Genomic DNA, 11,080 nt, shown 5'->3' with positions numbered 1-11,080 from the left:
TAACAAGATATATGTATTCAATTAAGATGATTATAACGTCCTGTTTTTAAAGAAAAATAATTACGATGGCTAAAAAGACGTTAAATACGTGTTTTTTGAGATCTATTGATGAGTTTTAGGGTTCAAGTGATATACTCAATATGTTGAGATACTTTGAAAACTAAAATTTTATTTGAAATGAATTCTAACATTGAAATTACTCTAAAAATTGATATTAAATCTGTCAAAACGGGTCGGTTTTCGGTCGGGTCATTTTCGGTCGGGTAATTATCGGGTCGGTCATGTTTCGGATTAAGTCGCTTTCGGGTCGGTCGGTTTCGGGTTTTGTCGGGTCGGGTCCCGGGTTCATTTTCGGGTCGGATCAAATTTTCCCAGGTCTACTGTTGATGGAGCCTACGTCCTAAGCACAACGTTACCGTGAAGAAAAATACTCTTATTTGGACGTGAAGAACAAAAAAGTAGGAGTGAGAATATAAGGAAACTGAAACATTTTTTATAAGAATCCAAAGACATACTCCTACTTGTAGTCCAAAACCACGAAAACACGATATTCAAAAAAGTAATGCATGTCTACTAAGATTTAAATAATCATAAATGAGCGGCACCCTTTTCAAACATGCACACTATTAGACATTTAGTAGTAGATAGTAGTAGTGTTTTCCCCTGTAAATCCGGCCCCTTCTACTCAATCATACACTCTCCTTTTCTCACATTTTCTTCTTCACTCTCTTTTCTCACTTGTTTTTAGGCTTACCACTATTAGTAGTTAGTACTTCACCCTAAATTCAGGGTTAATCTACCAACTCACACAAGCCTAACATAAGAAGTAAGAACATACATTCAGCTTCAAATTTATCCATTTTTAAGAATTAAGATCAATGACCAATGGAAGAACAACATTCAACTAAATTTAGGAAAACCCATTTTGCTAATCAACAATGTAATGCTGAATTTCAAGCAATTAGTAGAAATAAAGGTAAGTCTTGCTCAAGTTTCCTTCTTAAATTCTTTCTGGTTGCTCTCTTTCTCTCTCTACTCCCTCTGTTTCCTTCTGATCCTCCTGAATTTATAAGCCACACTATTTTTGCCAAGTCTTGGGAACTCATTCATCTTCTTATTATTGGTATTCTTCTCTCCTATGGCTTGTTTTCTCGTCCTAAAACCCATCAAACCCCTCTTAAAACCCATCTTTCTCAACCATATGCATCCAATCTTCTTCATCATTCTTCTATTTTTGATTATGAGGAAGATAACCCACCTGGGGTTTCTTGTAAAAATGCAATTCCAACCAAAAGTTTTAATCTTTCAAGTTATAGGACAGGAGATTTGAGGGGAGAGGGGGAGAATTGTAAAAACTTTGATGAGAAACCTTTGGGGTTACCAGTTAGAAGTTTGAGGTCAAGAGTAGTGGAAAGTGATGGTGAAGAAGAAGAAAAAGAGTGTACTACTGAATGTGAATCTGGATCTGAATCTGATATGAGTGGTGAAAACTTTACTAATACAAGTATGCCAAATAATGAAAAAGTAGAAGAAAATGCATGGAAGAGTGATTTTTTTAGGGCAGAAACTGGTAAATTTGAAGCAAAACAGGCGAAGTTTGAGTCTTTTAGGTCACCTACACAGGAAGGTTCATCTTGTCAGAAATTCACTGGGTTCTGTTCTTGGTTGCCAGAGTCACCTAATATGGTGGAAAGAGAAATTTTATGGAGGGAAAATAATTTTTACATGCCCTTTACAAATTTTACACAAGCTAATGATTTTAATTTGCTAAACCCCCAAACTAGTAGTACAGACTATTTCATGCCTTCAGCTGCTGTTCCCGCTTCAGTACCATTTTCTACTAGTGATTTTGCATCTGGGTTCAGAAAATATAATCATGTAAAAGGACATTGGGGTGATACAGATTCTGGGTTTTGCATGCCTTCAACTTCTGTTCCATCTCCAATGTCAGTTCCTGGCCCTGCTACTGATTTTGGATTTAGGTCTAGAAGATACAATTATGAGGCTGAAAATTGGTGTAAATCACCAAACTTGCAAGATGGAATTTTTGGTAGGGGAAACCCAAATCTTTTCATGCCTTTAGATGCATTTCCACCTTCCATGCCTGCTTCTGCAATTGGTTTTGATTCAAGTCATCTCAAGAAAAAGGATGGGATGCGGTCAGAAAGCAATAAAGATACCCCTCATTTAGATGATCTGCTTTCAGGTAAAAAACTGATATCATTTCCTGTTAATGGCAATTCATCTATTGAAGCATCAAGGAATGCAGATTTCAACCAAAACTTGTTCATGAATAATATTGAAGGTTTTCCTTCAGTACCATCTCCTGTTAATGATTTTGCTGGTGCGAGTGTCAATCAAGACGTGTTTATGAACACAATTCAAGCTCTGCCCTCAGTACCATCTCCTGTGAATGAGGTTACTGCATCAGTTAAAGCATCAAGAAGTTCGAGTTCCAATCAAGACTTTTTCGTGAACACAACTCAAGTTCTGCCATCAGTGCCATCTCGTGTTGCTGGGTTTTCTGCATCAAGTAGCGCAAGATGCAATCAAGACATTTTCACAAACACAACTGAGGTTCTGCCTTCAGTCCCATCTCCTATTAATGAGACTACGGCATCAGTAAAAGCATCAAAGAGTGCAAGTTTCAATCAAGACTTCTCCATGAACACAATTGATGTTCTGCCCTCAGTATCATCTCCTGCTAAAACTGCATCAGTTAAAGCATCAAGGAGTGCAAGATTAAATCAAGGCTTTCACACGAACGCAACTGAAGTTCTGTCTTCAGTACCATCTCCTAGTGTTGAGTCTGCTGCATCAGGTAAACCATCAAGGAACGCAAGATTAAAACAAGGAGCTTTTGTAAAGAAGGAAGAGGAGAAATCAGAGCAGGATAATATGGGAAGTTTAGGAGAGGGGAGTAGTAGTTATGCCCCGTATTGTGTTAAGCCAATTGCAATCCCTGCTGCAAAGGCTGACGTATCCTGGAAGAAGAATGAGAAAAAATCAGCACCAGAGAGATGGGACGATGACTGTTTTGTAATACAATCATCAGAAATTAACTCCACCAGCAATTCAGTGCAAGCAAACCCATCATCTCTTGAGCTCAGTTATTCTTCAGAAACACTGTCTTCAGCAAGATCAAGCAGTAGAATTTCATTTCATGAGCAAAAACCACTGCAGGAACTTCTGGAAGAAAATGTTCAATGGAGTGCACCAACAAACAACTCTGTGATAGAAGACTTGAATGGAGAGAATGATTCCTATAAGCCATCCCCGCCTTCACCACCACCTCAAGTTCAAACACGAAGTCATGTAGTTGATTCCAGTATTAAGGCCCTTGATATTCAGACATTGGTTAGCAATGATGATCAAAGATCACCTCCTACATCAGAGGGAAGGAAAGCTTTATCAAAGGCATCCCATTCTCGAAGATTTAGTTGTGGTTCCTTCTTTGATAGAGATCTAAGGAAGAGCTTCAAGGATGAAGCAAAGGAAGCGAACAGGAAAACCAAGGGAGATGATCAATTTGCAAGAGGAAGCAAGTGTGGTTGCTTAATGTTGGATGTGAAACCAACACTGAATAAGACAGACTCAAAGGGAAAATCTGTAAGAACAATTAGGCCAAAAGAGATCTCTCATGATCGGCAAAAGAACGATCACAATGAACAGAAACTCGAGGAATACAATGAAGGGGAAAGAAAAGGAGAGAAGCAGGAAGTGGTGGTAATACAAATTGGAATTAAAGAAAAAAGATCGAATTCCAATGGTCGAAGAGGTGAAAAGCTTCAAAAAAGTGGTGAAACCTCCATTGTTGTGGGATTGAGCTCAAACAAAAACTCAAATGGAACAGCTGTTGTCCCTGTTGTTAATGATGTTACAGAGGAGGAAAATGATAGTGAAATTGATAAGAAGGCTGATGAATTCATTGCCAAGTTTAAGGAGCAAATTAGACTGCAAAAAGTTGGAGCAAAAGGTGATTCTAGGAGGCATAATCAGAAATCTTTGTATCATACTTGAATCTGTTATTGCAGTTGACTCTGCACAAAAGATTCCTTTTTTATTTTACATCAATAGTGGGTTCCTAAAATGTTCCACAGCAAGTTTGCATAAATCCATTTACTTTTCATTGATATTGCAGCATCTCTTAACAGTTAACTCCCATTCTCCAGCTTCATGCTTTAGCAGTTTTCTCTGTTGAAAAAAATACTAGTAGTTTCAAATATATGAAATATTTTTTGCTTGTGATCTGAATTGAATTTCAATGTTCCAGATGATCATCTGTCAATGCTTTGAATCAGTGAGTAAGTGCAGATGGAGAATAACTCCTGGGCAAAAATAACCTTAGCTATGTCCTGGGTCATGGCTTACAAATCTTGTTTAAAGTCACAGTAAGTGTCAAATATTGGGCCCATGCGGTCTGTGGATGATAAAAAGCTAGAAAATCACCATTTTTCAAAAACAGAAGGCAACCCAAGACAAAGTTAGCAGATGTAGATTTTAATTGATCTGATCTATGATATACTCGTATATTGACACAATGACATTACTAAGTCCTCTGGGGTCGGCTCTAAGGCTCTATATTTCATACTAGAAACAGAACGTATGGATAATTGTTAGAAGGATACTTCCTACAATAGGTGCCATCTGATTGGCAGAAGCAGAACGTAAGCGCAAACAAAGAATGCTTGCTGTGTGATTCACTCTCACTCAACTTGAAAACTCTGCAGACTTCAATACACTTTTGTGCTTCACTCATACTAAACTAATTGGACATTAATCTAGTTGCTCCACTTACAACAAGAACATTTTTATTCGTCTGTAGCTTGCACTTTCTACACACGAGAATGAAGAATCTGTTCTGGAATAATAACTCAACACCATGTTATAGTGATGTGGCTGCATGAACTAAGTTCAATTTTACAGACCAAATGTGCCATTTTCAACATAAATCATACTTTTATTGAGAATAAATATTTATGGGAGAAATAAAAGTCAAACTATGAATACAGCTATTAGAGACTAAAATTAAGAGAATATAATTGTTGTCAAGGGCAAGAAATAGGTCCTCAATTTTGAGTCAATATTTATTCTAGTGGGATGGTGGAGAAATATTTGCCTCCTACTGTACCAAAAGATGACAATTTACCCATTTCTTCATAGTTCATCCTTCTTATACCATTGTGAAGTATAATCTTTACTTCATCTCCCCTTTTAAACCCATCTCTTCCTACCTTTAATTTTCAAGGTTTGACTTTTATTTCCCCTTAAATGTTTATTCTCACTAAAGGCAGACTTTAGATTAATTCTTTCTGGCACAAGCACAACCATAATATATGAACAATTGTCAAAATAAATAATAGCAATCATCAGATAAATAATGGTGCTTTTAATTCAAATCAATCCCATGAAAAAGAGTTATAGGCTCTAAGATGACAAAAACAATACAGGGACAAAATTTCAGCATCAGCGCATAAAGAAAAAATCCCATATATTTGAGGTACAACTTAACCAGTTGCTGGAAGTTATATTTATCATTCAACTAACCTCATCAGTATTCAGTAGTAATGAGCTACTGTCAAATTAAAAAATCTACCTCCAGAAGCATTCCAAGCAGCGCATTTGTGAGACGACTCAATAGACATAAGATGTTCATCAAAGTTCACAATTGTACTGGCTTCATGTTTGTATTTCTACAAGCTGACATTCACAATTATGAACCATTCTCGCATGTTATTTGGTTTCATTAGAGTGATAAAGGTTGCAACTCCAGCAAGACTCACTACTCTGCACTTTAAGAGTCAGCATGTTACTCTGCAATTCAAAGAAAGTTCCAACTTATGCACACTCAATGTCATAGGAGACATGAGATCGTAAAAATTTACTTGTAAAAATTATAGAGTATTTGAAAAGCAGAATATTGCCTACAGACGAAAGTTTCCATCCAGAATCCAAACTAAGCCATTGTTTCTTCGGCGTTGTCTGTGAACATAACATAATAGGGAAGGACACTAAATTCCCATAAGGTATTACAGGCCAATCACTAATACAAAACTCTCACATTACTCCTGTTTTAGCAATTAAGGTTGCTAGCCTACCTAGCCTACAATTGAACAATAAACTTGTTCACTATTGTTTCTTAGCTCGAGATGAAAGAGTCACAATTGTCTGATACAAAGGCGTAATTGGTTGTACCTTGAAAGATGAGGCCGTCTCTGCCAAACTCTAGAGCAATCTGCCGGATAAAGGTGTCTTTGTCAAGGGAGAGACAGGCTCAAACTTGAAAGAACATTAATAAGAAGCATGGAAGGAAAAGCACTTAAGTCAAAGAAAGTAAGGGATGGTGTTAAATGCCTTTGTATGAGACATTAGTTGCTTCAGTGGTCTATCAAGTTACATTTAGGGGTCGTTTGGTATTGAGATTACAAATGTAAGGAAATGGAATTGGTTAAGAAAGGGAAATATTAAGGTTAGGCCTTATTGTTATTACTTGCTTAATATAAGAATATAAATTTGAATTACACATTTAGATTCCCCTACTTCTGTTTCATATGAACATGGAAAGGTCAATAATTCATAATTCAAATATAAGTTGCATATTATTATCATTATATTATTATATTGATTCCCTTATTTGTTTGGAGTATTTTTCTAATTTTTTGCCAAACTTGTATTTTAAGATCAGCAGTGTATACTTAGAGTTTTAAGAAAATGTTTAAAAAAGTTGACCATCAACATAATAAAAAAACATCACATTGATATATATGGTCAACTACATCATAGAATACAAAAACGAAAAACATCACAATGAAAAGATAAGTGAAATTTCCAACGGCTTTGTCAACTCCATTTCTTGAACAGGAGCTCCAAAAAGCTACAAACTTTTACGAATTATCAAAAGCATTAGATTTGCTAAATATTGCAGTCTAATTGATTGAACTTTCATAAAAAATTTCGAACTTCCAATGGATAAATGATAATAACAATATTGATGTTGAGGAGAGTAATTGGATGTATTAGAGAGTGAAAGATTGGCAGCAGTTGCTAGAGGGAGAGATTGAGCATGAAGGAGGAAAGGATGAGACTTGTTCTTTGAAAAGGGAAACAAAACTGCTTCCTCACAATTCTTGAGTAGTAACAAAACAGGGACGACTGTTATGCTATAGAAACTAATTCCTTCTCATATTTTCATACCAAAACCCAAAATAATGGTGATACATGGAAAAGTTCCGTTTCCGCTCCTTAAAAGTACCCTACCAAACGACTCCTTAGTAAGTGATCAAAACAAATGTGTTGATATAATTTGAATAATTAGCAAGTTACCACCTTCAAACTAAGGGATTTTGCGAATTATAGCCTCAATGTTTTTTTTGTCCAACAACCACCAAAGTCTTTTAAGTCTACACCATTTAAGCCAGATCAACAGATTCCAACTGATTACCTTTGACTTTCTAATTTTTTGATTTTATTAAAAAAACAAAAAACCTCCCAGGCCACCCTGTTCCTACAAAACCCCTTCCCTAGCCACCCCATTCCCGGCAATCCACCCCTCCCTATGGCTCCTCCCTACACCCCACCCATCCCAGGATAACCCCCTTCCTAAAACCCCTCCCCCTACGACCCACAAGCTAGAACCCCCTCCCCACAATTCACTTCTCAAAAAAACCCTCCCCCATGACCCCCTTGCCTGAAACCACAGTCAACACTAGCAATTAAAAAAGGTGATGGTAATTTTAGAGATTAATTTTGTGGGTTTCGAAAAGCTGTTTTTGATGGTTGACCTGGGTTCTAACAGTTGATTGAGAAGGTTTTAAAGGCCAACAAAGATGATGATAGCCTCGTGGGTGGAATAGAGCTTGTTGCCAAAAGTAGGGTTTCGTTGTAGTGGATTTAGGGTTGCAGGCAGGGGGTCTGGAAGTATACATTGCAGGGGGAGGCGGTTGAAGGGAGGGGCTGTAGGGAGAGGGTTTTAGGGAAGGGGTAAGGTGGTGTAAAGGGTGGTGGGAGGGTAGGTTGGTGTAAAGGGTTGTTGTAGGTTTTTTTAATAAAATCAAAAAATTTTAAACTCAAAGGTAATTAGGGATGATCAATAGTCATTAGGAGGTTATTTAGCCGAAATCCGGCAAGCTCACCTGAATAGTGTAGGCTTTGATACTTAGGTGACTGTAGTTTGCAAAAATAAATAAATAAATAAATACCCTAGTTTTAAGGCTGTCATTTGCAAATTATTTTCGTTGGTAGAAATTCTTCAATTGATAAACTTGATTTAGAGAAGTCGGCCAACTTCTGAGAATAAGATCACACTCAAGTGACATTTGAAGCCCAAAGAGCAGCATATTAACAAATGAGACTTTTAGTATGGTTTTGAGACCTTTAGTACCATTAAAGACTTTTAGTACGTGAATTAATAAGTTCATGTATTAAGTTCAGATTAATTAAACATACATGAACAGTTAGGAGTTATGGTAAGGTGAAAGGCCAAAGGTTCTTACTCTTCAATGGTTGCAGTTATTATTTGGCATCTTTCAATCCCTATATAAAGGAATCTTGTACTTGTTGTTTTACACAACAAACACAATCACTCTATTACTTTAATATTTTTCTCTACAACCTCTTTTGTCTCAAGTCTCTGCTTCCCTCCAACATCCTCGTATTAATCACCCTACAACATTATCGCATATTTTCTTGTTAGATGCATATGTTATTTTCAGGTTCTATATAATTGAACGACATTGTGGCCTCCCTAGCCCTACATCCTTAATCAATTTTTTCAACTGCTTTACCAAAATCTATTACCTTACATTACCATATATCACAAATCACAAGATCAAGCCATAATATCCAGAAAGTTGGACGAGTCAATCTCAACTATACTAGAACATTTGTTATCCTGATTGCACTTGATGTGTCAAAAAAAGCTTAATTTAGTCTTCTAGGAAGTCCCAAGAGAGCATCTTCACGGAATCCAATACAACAAATATATGTTCCCTAATTATGGAATTCAGACTAGTGCTATAAATGCCACAGAAACTAAAGTCCCTTACAAGTACAACCAAATAATAGAGTCTAGACAGGAAACTATGTGAGAGAACAATCTTGTTTTATTTTATTTAGGGATCAAGCTTCACTAATATTGCCAACCGGAAAAATACCAAGAAATTTGAAATACTAGAGTCTAGACCGGAAGTTGTGAGAGAACAGTCCTTTCTATTTTTATTTAAGCATCAAGTTTCATTGATATTTCCAACTGGAAAAACACCATTAAATTTGACATTCTTCTTTGGCAACTTTGGGCTGGGGGTAGGCTTTCACGTATTGATTTGGTTGCATCAAACCTCAACCGGAGGGGAATAGATTCTAACTTTTCTACATTGTTGAGCTCTCCTTGACATCTAGTCATAGTCAGATACACAAGCCTTAGGTGAGGTAGTAGCATTATTGTCATTAAGTTTTCTGCGACAGTAGTTAACATAAGAAAAGGCTCAATCAAGGCTGAGACGAGATAAGGTTTATCAAAATCACTATGGTCATCTCCAACCATTCAGACAACACGTGACATAACTCACTGTGATCAAAAATCATTGGTGCCTCAATCTCTAAGATGCTTCAACCTTAAGATGATACCATCTTTGTGTTTAGGTCTGTACGATTTAAATATCAGAACTTTATCCAATGATGTGCATATTTTCGAAATCACAGACGCATGATGAAGTATCATCTTAGAAATTGATACACTAAAATCTTGTTCTTCCCTATTACGTTCATAGATAATCTACAAATAAATTAAAGGTTGAATTGGAGCTCCAATTGACTGTCCATTGAGTATTAAGATCTAATCAGTCCATTGAGTATGATAGTAATATCCTTGTTCTACACATGAATTTTGTCGAACACGTTGATATTTTATTTCTATAATCTTCCAGCTTGTTGTACACCCTTTATTCATTTCCATTCTAATCGTGGACCAATCCAATTCCTCCATTCTCCATCTCCCATAAGAAAACTTGTCCATGCAATCGGTGGTTAAACTATACCCAAATCCTTATGACAAGGGTGTAAACCCTAATCTTACTGCCTAGTGCTTAACCATTTCACAGGATAAAATTAAAAACAAGGAAGCTACATAGCTCAACAATATCTCAATATCGTTAAATAAGATCATCAACGAAATTCAATGGCAATCTACAAGTTAACCATATCCCACATGAAAAATCTCACAAATTCACAAAGCCCATGAAACAATTGATTCATACTGGCAAAAAAAAAAGAAAAAAGAAAAACCCCTACAATTCATCAACTGGATCATCAAACAAATTCAATGACTATCTACAAAATTGACCATACCCTATATAGAATATACCTCAAATTCAGAAAGCCATCAAACAACTGTATCACACAGATATGGAAAGCCAATTTTACAAAACAAGAACGTACCTCTTCATGAATTGGAGCTGTTGGAATACTGCTTGAGAAGACCAGAAAGAGACGCACAATGGGTAGAATCATAGTTGCACAATTCACAGCAATTTTGAAGTTTCTGAATAACATGGATGCATTTTTGAGGATTGAAATTGTTCTTGGATAAACAAGCTTGAATGTCACATGCTTGCTTCTTGCATGGTTCTTTGTTATCCTTGGCCATCACAATTTTACAATGAGAAAACTGTAATCAATAGAAACGTTGATTTATTTTTGAAGGTTTGGGGTTAGAGTTTGACACGATCATTAGGCGGTTCAGCTTTAAATTAGACGGCCATGTTATTAGAAACATCGATTCAAAATTAGCTTGTACATGTCTCAATTGAATTTGTATTATTTTTTTTTGACAAATTCTTAATTAAGACCGTTTCACAAACGGCTTAATATTGGCGTGGCCCAATAGTAAAGGTAGAGGTAAAGGACACTCCTATTATCCCGCATAAAGTAGGGTTTAGGTGGAGGATTTTCTTTTTCTTGAAAGATGCAGACAAATCATACTCGTTTTCCAATGATATTTTCTTAAAAAAACTTAGGAAAAACAATAATTTATAAAACTGTAGTTCGGTTTTGTAAAACTGAAACAAAAACCCTTTAAAAAAAA

At 36.3% G+C, this 11,080-nt stretch overlaps 2 protein-coding genes across 6 annotated transcripts; one reads left to right on the top strand and one right to left on the bottom strand.

Annotated features, from left to right (window-relative positions):
- The first annotated feature begins 548 nt into the window (after nucleotides 1-548).
- Nucleotides 549-4,248, top strand: LOC130809873 (uncharacterized). Its single transcript, XM_057675712.1, has one exon. The coding sequence runs from the start codon at nucleotides 886-888 to the stop codon at nucleotides 4,018-4,020; it is 3,135 nt and encodes a 1,044-aa protein (XP_057531695.1). The 5' UTR covers nucleotides 549-885; the 3' UTR covers nucleotides 4,021-4,248.
- LOC130809874 (uncharacterized) lies at nucleotides 4,128-10,739 on the bottom strand. 5 transcript variants are annotated; one of them, XM_057675715.1, is made up of 2 exons: nucleotides 10,435-10,738; nucleotides 4,128-5,792 (listed from the first exon to the last, which is right to left on the bottom strand). In XM_057675715.1, the coding sequence occupies exon 1, from the start codon at nucleotides 10,640-10,642 to the stop codon at nucleotides 10,439-10,441; it is 204 nt and encodes a 67-aa protein (XP_057531698.1). In that variant the 5' UTR covers nucleotides 10,643-10,738; the 3' UTR covers nucleotides 4,128-5,792; nucleotides 10,435-10,438. The 5 variants fall into 5 exon arrangements, with proteins under 5 accessions (XP_057531698.1, XP_057531697.1, XP_057531696.1 ...); XM_057675714.1 differs by having other exon boundaries at nucleotides 4,128-5,787; nucleotides 10,435-10,736; XM_057675713.1 differs by having other exon boundaries at nucleotides 4,128-5,814; nucleotides 10,435-10,733.
- Between the last annotated feature and the right edge of the window lie 341 nt (nucleotides 10,740-11,080).

Source organism: Amaranthus tricolor, chromosome 4 (genome assembly GCF_026212465.1).
Source record: "Amaranthus tricolor cultivar Red isolate AtriRed21 chromosome 4, ASM2621246v1, whole genome shotgun sequence".
Classification (NCBI taxonomy): Eukaryota; Viridiplantae; Streptophyta; class Magnoliopsida; order Caryophyllales; family Amaranthaceae; genus Amaranthus; species Amaranthus tricolor.
The sequence above is the reverse complement of the archived record's forward strand: the minus strand, read 5'-3'. Positions and strand labels throughout refer to the sequence as shown.

What these genes read in the sequence shown, in the direction of transcription:
- LOC130809874 (XM_057675716.1), bottom strand. Translation starts at nt 10,642, where the DNA reads ATGGCCAAGGATAACAAAGAACCATGCAAGAAGCAAGCATGTGACATT.
- LOC130809873 (XM_057675712.1), top strand. Translation starts at nt 886, where the DNA reads ATGGAAGAACAACATTCAACTAAATTTAGGAAAACCCATTTTGCTAAT.